The following is a 13,303-nucleotide window of genomic DNA, read 5'->3' on the forward strand; positions in this document are numbered from 1 at the left end:
ACATGAGAGGTTTTTGGACCAATTTTGTGTTCTCCATTCTTTAAGCACCGGTTCGAGCACCGTTTAAGCACCGGCACCGTTTCAAAAGTACCGGTTTGGCACCGGTATCGGATAAAACCTAAACGATACCCATCCCTACTTAAGATAGTTTGACTATCATTTGGTTGGCTTCTAAGTTTGTCTTGTCTTTTGTTGTTGTTTGGTAAATTTGTCTTATTTTATTTATTTCCTAACTTGTGAAGCACTTTGATCGAAACTGCTTAAATTTGCTATATAAATAATTTTGATTTGATTGACTGATATCGGGGCTGCCACATGAAGGGGCAAAGTGAACAATTTTATGAATACCCCCCAAAAAACTTTAATTAGTGTAAATTATCCTCTAATATTAACAATATCCTGGAACACCAACAGAGATCGTTGTATTTCACTGGGAACACAAAACAGAGAAAATTCCAGACTGTCTGTTAAAGTTGTTGATGATCAAAGATGAATGGATCTTCAGATCTGCTCTGCTGCAGTGACAGACTCTGCTGTGAGGCCCACAGTGACAGGAAACCCACAGAGACGCTCCACTAGAGGGCGACATCATCCAGTAGGCGGTGCTCTCCTTCTGCACTGTGTTCAACCATTGTGTCAATAATAAGTGCTGCTGTGAAGAGAACAATTCTCAGACTGAATGTTGAACATCAGCTAGTTTCTCCTGTTGATTGAAACCTTGTTGTACAGATGGAACATTGGCTGTGGATTATTCTTGCTGCTCTTTTCTTTGGTAAGATACAAACATCAACATGTTTCCTCTGCACACGATTCACAACAAGGACAGAAAGAGGAGATTTAATCATTTTACACTGTGGAACTTTTCAATAACTTCAATCATGTTTATTGATCCATCTCTTCCTCTGCATGTTCTGTTCTTCCTCAGAGTGTAAAGGAGAAGACAAAGTGATCCAGGAACAAGGAGATGTCATTGCTGCTGAAGGAGTCACAGTTACACTTGGATGTAGATTTGAAACCAGTGATGCAAGCCCAACTTTGTTCTGGTACAAACAGAAAAAGAACGGCTCGCCAAAACTTTTAGTTCAACGATTTTTCTTATCAGCAGATAATTCTGAAGCAAAGGACAGATTTGATGCCAAAGTCGACAAGAAAGAAAAGTCAGTTCCTCTGAAGATCCAGAAGCTTCAGCTGTCTGACTCTGCTGTGTACTACTGTGCTCTGCAGCCCACAGTGACAGGAAACACCAAAACTCTGTACAAAAACCTTTGGAGCAAAGACAACAGAATACTCCACAACATCCACTAGAGGGAGCCACACACTGTTAAACCTCTGATTCTTGTGTCATTGGACTGATGACAAAGACAACAGAGAAATGAAGCAGTAAAGATCAGAGACAGAGACAGAGCTGCAGTGGAAGAACATTGTTCATGTGCTGTCTGTCTGGCTTTAATAACTCCAAAGACATGTTGCTGCACCTGTTTTTGCTTCTATCTCACATTATAGGTGAGTTTAAGAACAGGGATTAAAGTTTAGTTGAAGCTGCTGCATTAAGCAGATATACAGACTGCATTTCACTACTTTTCTTCTTTCTTTTTCCAGGACTAACAGCTGGAGACTCAATCACTCCTGAACGAGCTGAAGTCACTGAAACAGAAGGAAAAACTGTCACACTGAAATGTAACTATCAAACAAGTTATACACATCCAATACTTCACTGGTATAGACATCCATTACTGTTCTCAACAGCAGACAGCTCAATATATTCCTGATAATCAATATGACTCAGAAACATCAGATACATCAACTAATCTGACCATAACAGCCCTAACCCAAAGTGACAGATGAAAAAAAAGAGTTTGTTTTTTTTAACATTAAAACTTTAATGCCTGTGAAAATAGCGATGTGATTTGGACTGTTTTACAGATTATTATATGTCTTGTACATAAAAATCCTCACTGCTTCCCAGATAACCCTGCCAACTCAGGTCTTTGCCCTTTCTGGGTTTGTGTAGGATTAGATAGGTTGTGAGGCAGGTGATGAGAGGAGGCACACCTGTTACCATTGTGGTATTGTTGAAAAAGACCTGGTAACAAATGTTCAGTCTTCTCGCCAGTAGGCGGGGATGTGGTTTCTCTGGCATTGGTTTAATTTTCATTCTTTTTCCGACCTTAGCTACATACAGACATCCACACACTCACCACATGAATGTCAGCCGTTCCACATTTCTTTTAATTTACTATAATAAAACGGCTGATTAAGTATTCTGAACTTCATGATATATATGAGCAGCTGGAACTCAAACGTCAGCCTCCTATCTGCAAAATTCTGTTTTCTACACACCTCCAAATCTGCATCAGAGATCTGACAACCAAACATTTTGGGGACTTCCATCCATCATTCCACTCGTTCCACTTCTGAAAGTCCATATTCATGGAGCCATAGTGCCGATATTTAATCTGAAACATCTTAACCCTTTAAGACTTACCATAGAACCAAGTCCGCCAGAGCTTATCTTTATATTTTTACATGCTGTAGTGCCATTTTTGGGAGCATTTCAAGTTGCTATACAGCAATACAACCGTTATAGCACAAGTTTTAATAATATGTATGCATTAAGTCCATAGTAACTACATAAATTGCAGAAAAGTGCAATGAGCTACAAAAAAATAGAAAATTGTTTTTGGATTTTTTTTACATATATTTCTAGTTAGAGAATTTTAAGAGGTTTATCCCTCAAAACTGTAAATACAAAAAAGTTGCACAAAAGGTTTCCAACAACAGGAAATTTATTTTGAGTGTCTTCATAGTTTTGTTTTTGAGAAACACCAGGAAAAACGAAAATAATTATTGTAATCCAAATTTGCAAAAAAAAGCGAACAAAAAAACAGCATGTGCATCAAAATAAACTATTTCCAGCAGTACAATTTGAGTTCTAAGCATCCCAGAAACTATTCAGAAAAGCATAAAGTCAACATGAGTTTTAAAAATACCAGTATAGGCTTATAAGGCCCCGAAGGTAAAAAAACCAAAAAAACAACTACATTTTCCACGAAAATGACATCACTTCCGTTTCGGGCAAGTAATAGCAGACATGCGATATTTCGCTCTGATGTCTATTCCAACGTAGGAAACGTTTTAAACAGCTGATTGGATCAGCAAAGCGTGTTTCTGGAAGATTATGTTTTTGTTGCTGCAAGTGCTTTTTATGCAGTTTTTGCAAAGCTATGTGTGGAAGGAAACCGTGACCTAGGACAAGCTGATGGCATATGATGCAAGTACAACTCCTCCGGTTTCATATGCAAAAAACAATTATTGTGCTAGCTTACGTGGTTGCAGTTCTACAGGGATTTAAAAATAGCTATGCAAAAGTGTGCCCGCTCCGACCGGCTTTAAAGGGTTAAGGACCGAGCGCAAGTGGCTTTGTAATGACAGCATTCAGGTGGGAGGAGTCTGAGGAATGAAATAAAGTAATGACAGGTGGGCTTTAATCACAGATTCAATTTAATGTATGCAGAAGCTAACAGCAATAACCTATAAAAATCTATTCAACGGATATAGAGGATACAAGTACAACTGAAGTAAACTGTTAGCTTCATTTATCCCTAGTCCATTTTATGAAATGAAAGATTTATGAAATGATTTTATGAAATGAAAGATGAAAGATGAGCTCTGGCAGGTCCCCATTACGCAGGAAAAACATCTTTGCCTCACACTGTGAGGCAAATCAAGCAGAGACACTTGTGCAGCTACAGGAACAGCAGTTTGCTGCAGGCTGGAGGAGTCCAAGCAACACAATCATCCCCTCAAAACTTTCTGCTTTACTACTGTCAAAATATTCATCCATTAGTTACTGCTGTGTAGATAAAACACAACAAAACAAAGACCCTCCCCCATGGTGGACCTGCCTACCCAACCTGATGATTCCATCAGCACAACACGTCTACATTCCTACAAAACTGAAAAGTTAAAAAAAAAAAAAAAAAAAAAAACTTATGTCAGTCTTAATGAACGAAATAACCAAAGGTTATATGAACCAAATAAACTAAACACCTACCAATGTAACAAAAACCTTCAATTTTTTCTTTTTGTTAAAAAACAAATAGCTCAAATCCAGTTTTACATCAAAAGACACTAAATCCAAATCAGCAACAGCCATCAGCTATCCTCTAATGCACAGCAAAAGCAAAACTTAATATTCAAATTGAGTTTCAACTTCGCCACAGAGAAATATATCAGTAAATAAAACCAAAACCAAAATATATTTTTTGAGAGTCACCATATTTTCATTGACAAATTAGATGAGAACAGATTAACCCTATAGCCCTTTGTATCATATTTGTTACATGAGTTTCTGAGACCTCTATCTCATCAGCATGATCGATACTTGCCTTAATTTCAAAATGTTATGGACAAACTCCTTTTTTTGTCTAAAATTAACACTGTTGTTAACAAAAATGCCAAATGCATCAAATGTAAAAGAAAAAATATATTTTTATTAAATATTTATTATATATCATAAACAACATGATATAAAAAATGTGGATTTTGTTATAAGGGTTATTAAACATTTCAGTCCCCCCCCCCAAAAAAAACAACCTAGAATTGTCTGGGTATTTTGTGACGGATTGGTCTTACAGGATTAAATCTGCTTTATACATAATAAACATGCAATAAATGATGATTTTGGAACACAGCTTAAAGGTATTTAAACTCTGAAAGTTCTCCTGTGAACCTGTATAAATTCTCAGATCTTCTTTCAAGCTTGGCTTCTTGGACATTGTTCTCTAAATGTTTCAAGACTACGACTTCTCACCTGTGTGAGTTTTCATGTGGCACAATGACACGGTCTCACCTGTGTGCGATCTTCTGTGTGCCGATAAATGACTGCTAGATGTGAACATTTTCCCGCATGATTTACAATGGTATGGTCTCTCACCTGTGTGCATTCTCATGTGTATGGTCACACCACTGCTTCGTGTGAAACTTTTGCCACATATTTTACAAGAATACGGTTTCTCACCTGTATGGGTAGTCTTATGGCTTTTAAGTGTTGATGACAGACAAAACTTTTTCCCACACGTTTCACAAGAATATGGCTTCTCACCTGTGTGGATTCTGTGATGTTGACTCATTTTGTACTTATTCTTAAAGGATTTTCCACAAAGATTACATGTTAAAGACTCTTTACCTGTGTCACAATTACTCTGACTTTCTAAGTTACTATTTGTCCCCGTGTCTAAATTCCTGCTTCCTCCGCGATTTTGGCTCTCATCTATAGGACAGGTTTGAGAAGGGAGCTGGTTACTGTTTGCTTCTGGGTCATGGTGGTCTCTTTCCTCAGCAGCAGTCACCATAAAGGTATCAGTCTCCTCCTTGAGTCCAACCTGCTCACCCTCCTGACTAGTGCAGACTTCCTCCTGTTCCTCTTTAATATGTGGAAGTTCTGGTTCCCCCTGGTGCAGAGAGTTCCTCTCCTGGTTCCAGAGCTGCTGCTCAGGGAGAACCACCTCGTCCTTACAGACAGGCTGCTGTGGGAGTTCTGGAGGGACAAAAAGACAAGAGGAAAAGAAAAGTAATGATGATAAACTGTGAAAATCATTTTTAAAAAACGGCTTTGCTTCACAGAATCTGAAGAGGTTGTGAGCAAAGCAGCAACCCAGGGTTCGATATAACTAATGGCTGATTTTACAAGTGCATTTACAACTGTTGAAGTATTGCAGATAAGGTGGTTCCAAGTCATTGGACATGGGCTGCATCCTCCTGAGGACCCGGCCTTTGTGGTCTACGTGGGTCGGGTCCTCGGAAGATCGGGTAGGCCGGAAGTAAACTGCTGTGAAATTGGACGGTCTAGCCTTCAGATTTGCATCACCGCTGTGTCGGTGGAGTTTAATAAACTCAGCCGTCTGCTCCTTGCTATCTAAAATATAACAGGACACTGGTGTAAATTCTCAACCATCTGACACTTCTGTTTAATCAGTTTTCTGTTTGACATTTATTCAGCTGTGTGAAAACCACGCAGGGGATTAATAAAGTTTTATATTATCTAATCTAATCTAATAACGTTAATCTCAGCCAAACCAATTTACTCAAAAGTAGTTAAAATGGCCAATTATGCCGTGGACCCAGAGGGTTAAATATACATTCTCTCTGGTTACTCTGGTATGAATGATACAACATTGGCAAAACACAGTGTGAAAAAATTCTAGATTGAAGTTTTTAGTTTAACATACAAGTGATGACATGTCTGTGAAGGTTCTCAGTCATCCAGGTCATCATAGTCTAAGGAGCTTGGAACGAAAAGCGTCTGGACTTCTTTGAGTTGCTTGAAGACGTTTCACCTCTCATCCGAGAAGCTTCTTCAGTTCTAAGGTCAAATGGTGGAGAGTCCCAGATTTAAACCCAGTGGGAGTTTCCCCCCCAAAGAGGGACAAAGGACCCCCTGATGATCCTCTACCTAATCACATGAGCCGAGGTGTGAAAGTGGGTGTGGGTCCTAATCAACCAGAGTTTCGGGTGAGCTCATTGTGAAACCTGGCCCCACCCTATCATGTGATTTCCTGAGGTCAGATGGCCCAGGATGTGAGTGGGCGTTAAGGCGTCTGGGAAGGGATCTCAAAACTGGATTATAGATGGCAGACAGTTGGTGTCGATTTACTGCTGGTACATTCAATGGTTGTAACCATAAACAAACTGCTCTGGAGTTAATTTGGAGCTGGACAAAAACCACATCCTCTGCAGTTACTGCAGGTCTGTTAATGAACCGAGGAAATGAATTGGAGTTTGATTTAAACAGATAAAACAGCACAGGTGTGAAAACACATAAACCCAAGAGGAGGGGACTAAGACAAAGACTGATGAAACACATCTATTATGCGACTGTGTTTATTAAATGTTAAATACAGGAGATACCAGGTTGATCAGACTGACATCAAGCTACTTTGATGTCTTAATAAGTGAAATCACCATTTCAAATATGAACTTTGTATTTACTCTCTGCATTTCTGCAAATAATATCAATGATCATAATGATTGATGGTTTAATGATCCTTTAAAATAAAAGTGAGTGATGACTGAAGGAAGAACTGCATGATGAGCGAAATTCTTTGTTGTCACAAAGAAAAATAATAGAACATGTTCTAATGCTGTAATCAATTTAATGCTCTTGCATTTGTGAAAAGCACAGGAAGTGTGTGTGCCTCCCTCTCACATCTGAGCTCTGTCTGATAATGCACAGTATAACAAATCAAACTGGACATGTCACAGTGCTTCCATAGCCATATAGAATCCATATAGTCAGAGCATCTTTCTTACCCAGTAAGAAGAGCAGCAACATCAGAAGCTTCTTCATCCTGCAGTCCCGTTAAATCTGATCCTCAGTCAGACACATGCAGCAGCAGACTGCAGACACACCCAGAGACTGACGCACGAACACCAGTTTAGCCTTCACTTTCACTTTCCAGGATCAGGATTTTAAATATGATGGTGGATGGGGCATGGTGGCGACACATCATGTCCTGCTTTCAAACAGAGCTCTGACTTTAGAATTAATATCTTTATACTCACAGAGAGCAGACATCACTGTGTGTGTGTGTGTGTGTGTGTGTGTGTGTGTGTGTGTGTGTGTGTGTGTGTGTGTGTGTGTGTGCGCGCGCGTGTGTGTGTGTGTGTGCGCGCGCGCGTGTGTGTGGGTGTGTGCAGAGCATGAGTGTCACGGTCCCCGTGTCTCTCTGGTTGGCTCACGCTGGCTACAGGTTTTGTTTTTGTTGTTGTTCTTGTTTTCTTTGTCTCTCCTCCTCCTCTCTGCCTGGGTGGAGCTCGTTACGGGCTCTCGCTCTTGGTCCACGCACCTGTGTGATTGTCTCCATCTGCTGTTGATCTGGCTGATTTCCCCTGGCTGCTATTTAAGGCAGTGGCACAGAGCAGCTCATCGCTGAAACGTTGAACCTCCTGAGTTCGTGCTCTCGACATTACCATTAGAAATCCCTGTATGTATTTTGCTGTGAAACTAACGTGGAATTCTGTGTGTAGATATCCCTCTTCTGGACCAAATCACTGGACCTGCCCGGGTGTGGCAGCGTGTGTGGAGTTTTGGAGCGAGTGCGGCTGAAGAGGAGTGCGTGTGTGCGGAGGAGCTGTGGCGGTGACTGTGTAGAAGAGGAAGCGTGTGTGTGGATTCCCCCCCTTCTCTCCCTGGAGCCCTGGACCCCCCCTCCCAACTCACTGTTCATGTACATAGCACTGAGGTGATCCCCTGTTGTAAATAAATAATCTCCTTTTGTTCTCTAAGAAAGAACTGTCTGCGCGTGAGTCCATCCAGTAGCCATGACAATGAGAGCATCTTTCTCACCGAGTAAGAGGAGTAGCAGCATCAGCAGCATCTTCATCTTGCAGTCCCGTTAAATCTGATCCTCAGTCAGACACATGCAGCAGCACACTGCAGACACACCCAGAGACTGACACACGAACACCAGTTGCACACGTGACCAGGACACAGATCTGTAGTGTTACAGTGTTATAGCCCTCTGTGTTCATCTGAAAGTGAACATGGCATATGAATCCACCATCACAGCAACAACATGAACCATCATGTCCTGTTTTCAAACAGAGCGTGAGCTGCAGAGAGCTCAGACTTTATTATTAATATCTTTATATTCATGCATGAAGTAAATAAAGTTTTTTTTTTTTTCCAGGTGATTTTTCTGACATCACCTGTGGAGGAAGATGCTGTCTTCTTTGCTGTCTGTGTTTATCATGGATGCTGTGCAGAGAGCTTACAGTCATGATGCAGGGAGTGTGGTCCATCATTTCATCCCTGTTTGTGACAACATCAGTGTTCAGTTCATACAAGTGATGACCTTTGCCCTTAATCAGGTTTAATTTAATGCTGTCAGAGAAAATCTCATGTGCTCTTCATGCAGCTGAAGCTGTGCAGGTCTGAGATCAGCAGCTTTCTGAAACAGCAAACTGAGTTACTGGTGAATCTTGTCTTCGTTATCATTCCCCTCGTACGTTTTATTACTTCGATTTCAGCGTCTTCGCCACACAACTGAAGCGTGCAGTTTACTTTGTGTGCACTCAAATGTAGGCAAGTCAACTAGCGCCACCTGTGGCCAAGTGCGATAGTGCACAGCCAGATTACCTTCTGACAAACATCCGGCTCTGGCTCCATCACCACGTTTTAATTCCAGTTTCATGCACAACACATTTGTAGCTTTCAGTGTTTTCTGTTCTTGCGTCTTGCACATAAACCTTTAAACTAAATTAAATGCTTCACTCACATATATGTATACATATATATTGCTTTTTATTTTCATTTTTCATTTTTTTCCCTCCTTGTATATCGTTTACTCTTCTTACTTTTGCACCTTTGTGGTCCAGCTACCCAATTTCGCTGTGTAAGAAACTGCACACTGACAATAAAACGCTCTAAGCCGTCGTGTAATCCATTTCTTTCGACAAAGTAACTGTATTCTGAATACCACCTTTTAAAACGGTAACTGTAACGGAATACAGTTACTCATATTTTGCATTTTAAATATGTAACGCTGGTACACGTATTCCGTTACTCCCCAACACTGCCTACTACACAAGCTTGATTATTTTAACAAACATTTGTGGGTGACGCAGCAGCTGGAGGAGTCTGTGACAAACATCCCGAATAGCAGAGCGTTACATCCTATGGTGTCTTTGTATGCTAGCTATAATGGTCACGGTGTATCCTTTCCAGCCACTCACTATGTGTTAATAGACCTCTCTGCATCGAATCATATCTGTTATTAATCTCTGTCTCTCTTCCACAGCATGTCTTTATCCTGTTTTCCTTCTTCACCCCAACCGGTCGCAGCAGATGGCCCCGCCCCTCCCTGAGCCTGGTTCTGCCGGAGGTTTCTTCCTGTTAAAAGGGAGTTTTTCCTTCCCACTGTCGCCAAAGTGCTTGCTCATAGGGGGTCATATGATATGATTGTTGGGGTTTTCTCTGTATTTATTATTGTGCGAGCTACTGTACAATATAAAGCGCCTTGAGGCGACATTTGTTGTGATTTGGCGCTATATAAATAAAATTGAATTGAATTGAATTGTATTGTACTTGAATAAACACTGACTGCCAGGCTCAGACTGGGCACAGTGCTTTGTCTTAGGGCTGGGCCATATCACGGTACACACAGATAAGACTTGTGCACACAAATCTGCAGTAACTGCACATTTACACATGGCAGCCTCCTAAACCTCCTAAGCGCAGTTTCTTCATTCCACAACCTGACTTTAGACCGTGTGACCGTGACAACACAAAATTTCTATCTGCAGACGTTTTGCATTTTAAATAAACCGAAAAAATGATTCTTGTTGTCTTTGCTTAACGGCCTGTTTTAGTCAATCCATTGTTGGCACCGCATCTTTCAACATGATGTTTGTGGGTTGTTTTGAATGCTCCAGGTGTAAGTGCAGCCACTCAGTCCTTACTCAGCATGGTGATAGATCCAGGTGCAGATGTGTCACAAGTTAATCTGGCTGTATGCTATGGCACTGGACAGGACTCCATTTGAGACTGCTGCAGCTACTATGTGATACTTCAGCCGATCCAGCTACAATATAAATTATGAATATTCTCAACTTAGAAAGTTGATGTTTTAAAGCCAACTCACCTCAAAACTCAAAAAACACACATGACACACCAACTGGCACACCTGAGCCACTCACTTTCTTAAATCCACTCACTTTCAGGAGATCTACTCAGTCACACTGGCTCTGTTGCTTATCGATCATTGTCTAACTACTGTAACTCCTGTCTCCTCACAAATGTTTGTTAAATTAACCAAACTTGTACAGACCGTATCTAACTACCAACTCTCACTAGCTGTGACGATCAGTTATCTATTTTGGACCCAAGTGTTTCTGACAAACAGTACATGATTGTCCCAGGTGACCACAATTACACAAATGTTATATACAAACTCACTAAACCACCATTTCAAATAATTTTCAAATTGAATTCATTTCCAGAGAAAAAGACACAAATTAATCTCAAATGTCTCAGGTGAGATATTCAGTGTTTATTTGCTGGTTTGTCAGTAGCAGCTCCTGAAAAGCAAATCTACCACACATCTGTTTGACCGTCACCAGTTAATTCATGACACCAGTTAATCACTGGCAGAGGGGTGAAGTGGCGTCTCCACGTAAGGAGATGCTCAGAAAGCTGCAGAAGAAGAAATGTGAGCCGAAGTGCTGGATTTCAGCCAAACAAGGAGTAGGGCTGGGCCATATCATAGCGTTCACAGTAATACCAGTATAATGTTAGGCAACGATAAGAAAATGAAATATTGCGAAAGAATACGGGTAAAACGCGCATGCGCAGTGCCTTTGTTTTCATACGCACACGGTGGAAAAAGCATGGCGGCGACAGAGAATGAGAAAGGCGAAAGTGGATCGTTAAATGAAACGGATGAACCAAAATGCGTTTGTAAAAATGCTGCAACTTCAGTGGTGTGGAACTGGTTTAGCTTTCGTCCGTCAGATACACAACAAAGCACTATTTTTGGTAGCGCATGCTAGCGGGCCGTAGTTATTACCGTGTTTTTGGAAAATACGGCACATTTAAAATCAATCCTTTGATTTTTCTGAAAGTCCACAGTGTCCCTTATAATCCCGTGTGCCTTATGTATGAATTCTGGTTGTGTACTGACCTCGAAACGATTTTATGTACACGTCGCTCACCGCTTGATGGATTGTCGGAGCATTACGGCTACCGTAGGCAGGAGCCTCGCGGAGTGATACGTACTGTGCTTCAACATAATATTACGGTATTGTGTGTGTATAACCTCTTTTTAAGTTTTGTGGATATTATACATGGTTATGTTGAGGATATGTCGGCCTTTATTTTTGCTTTAATAAAGTTGTGGAGTGGTAAAGTACTTTGTCTAGTGTCAATTATATTGTCAGTTATAAAGTTATGGCAAATTTTCAAATGTATATCATGATAAATATTTTTGGTCATATCGCCCTGCTCTAATAAGGAGAGCTGTGACTTTCGTCCAACCTTTGACCAGTGACCATAGCGTCCTGTTTATCACACATAATAAAAAGCGTTTACTGTCTGGGAGTGGGGCTCTTTGTTTGTTTGGACCTCCTAAGCGAAGCAGTTGTTTTATTTTATTTTATTTTTTTACTTGAGCCTTCAACTGCTTAATAAATTTAAGAAAATCCACTTTGAGTATATTTTTCTTTTCTCTCTAAATAAACCCAACAATGATCGTCACCAGTTAATCTGTAACACCAGCAGGGATGCAAAAGATGCAGTCGAGTGATCAGGATCCTCCCTCAGAGTGACACTCACCTGTCCTGTGCAGCTTGATTTGGGGTTTCCAGGTGATATCCAGCAGTCTGCGCTGACGGTCGATCTCTTCCTCGTACTGGACGATCGTTTTTTCAAACTCCAAGAATATTTGTTCAGCAGCAGCAGTTAGTCGCTCGTTGATAAACTCTCTCAGATACTGAACTGAAGCCATTGTTACTGCCACAGCTCACACACAACACAACAGAAGAGTCTCTGCTCAGGCACACAAGAGGAAAGCTAACAGTATTAGCGCCTTTCTTTTGTTTAGTTCCGCCTGGTGTCGCGTGATAAAGTTTCGACAGAGCGGGACTGTTAACGCACCTCCCTCTCTCTCTTATTAATAATGTATTAATGAATGTAAAGTATTACAGAGAGCTCGGGGAGTCAGTGTAAAGCCGCCAACACAACAACAAATCAGTTTCCAGCTGAAAACAATGTTTTTTTTCTACATCCATGAAAAACAAGAAAATCACAAATATCATAAATTTGAATTTGAAGTTTTCTATTTTGAAATTGTCTGAATGGTTTTCTTACATTGAACTTTAACATGATAAAGACACTTCACCCGTTGCCTATGTAACATAGTTGAATAGAGTCAAGTTAAATCCCGCTAAATGGGACATTGGCGCCACCTACTGTTGAAAAAGTCACCCTGCACCATTCACACAGGGCAAGGGATTCTGGGTAATCCTCAGAATAATGGCGGATTCCTGCGAGGTAAGGAATGCACAAATGTCGTGGGGAGGAAAAATCATATCGCAGGCTTTTAAAGTAATACAGTCTGACCCGATTATTTTTGTTGTTTATACATCATTTGTTGCGGGTCATTTCTCCAGTCTTTATGTTGAATTGAGTGCACGTTTATGTGAGATTTCTTTATTGGGAAGAGAGGGAAAAAAGTTAGCTTAGTTAGCTAACTCTGTTGTTGCTTTCCCATTTAGATCTTATGCTGCTTGCCCACGCCATTAAAAG

General features: G+C 40.6%; 1 protein-coding gene and 1 gene segment (V, D, J or C); one reads left to right on the forward strand and one right to left on the reverse strand.

Annotated features, from left to right (window-relative positions):
- Positions 1–298: 298 nt before the first annotated feature.
- Positions 299–1,311, forward strand: LOC112842814 (T cell receptor alpha variable 18-like). The segment is given in 2 exon segments: positions 299–772; positions 926–1,311. Coding segments are annotated over 2 exon segments (423 nt in total).
- A 3,293-nt stretch (positions 1,312–4,604) lies between these two features.
- LOC106097252 (zinc finger protein 2 homolog) lies at positions 4,605–12,521 on the reverse strand. Its single transcript, XM_013267161.3, has 2 exons — positions 12,332–12,521; positions 4,605–5,539 (listed from the first exon to the last, which is right to left on the reverse strand). Exons 1-2 carry the CDS (start codon positions 12,501–12,503, stop codon positions 4,800–4,802), a joined length of 912 nt encoding a protein of 303 aa, XP_013122615.2. The 5' UTR covers positions 12,504–12,521; the 3' UTR covers positions 4,605–4,799.
- Positions 12,522–13,303: the final 782 nt, after the last annotated feature.

The sequence above is a fragment of the Oreochromis niloticus genome, linkage group LG18 (genome assembly GCF_001858045.2).
Source record: "Oreochromis niloticus isolate F11D_XX linkage group LG18, O_niloticus_UMD_NMBU, whole genome shotgun sequence".
NCBI lineage: Eukaryota > Metazoa > Chordata > Actinopteri > Cichliformes > Cichlidae > Oreochromis > Oreochromis niloticus.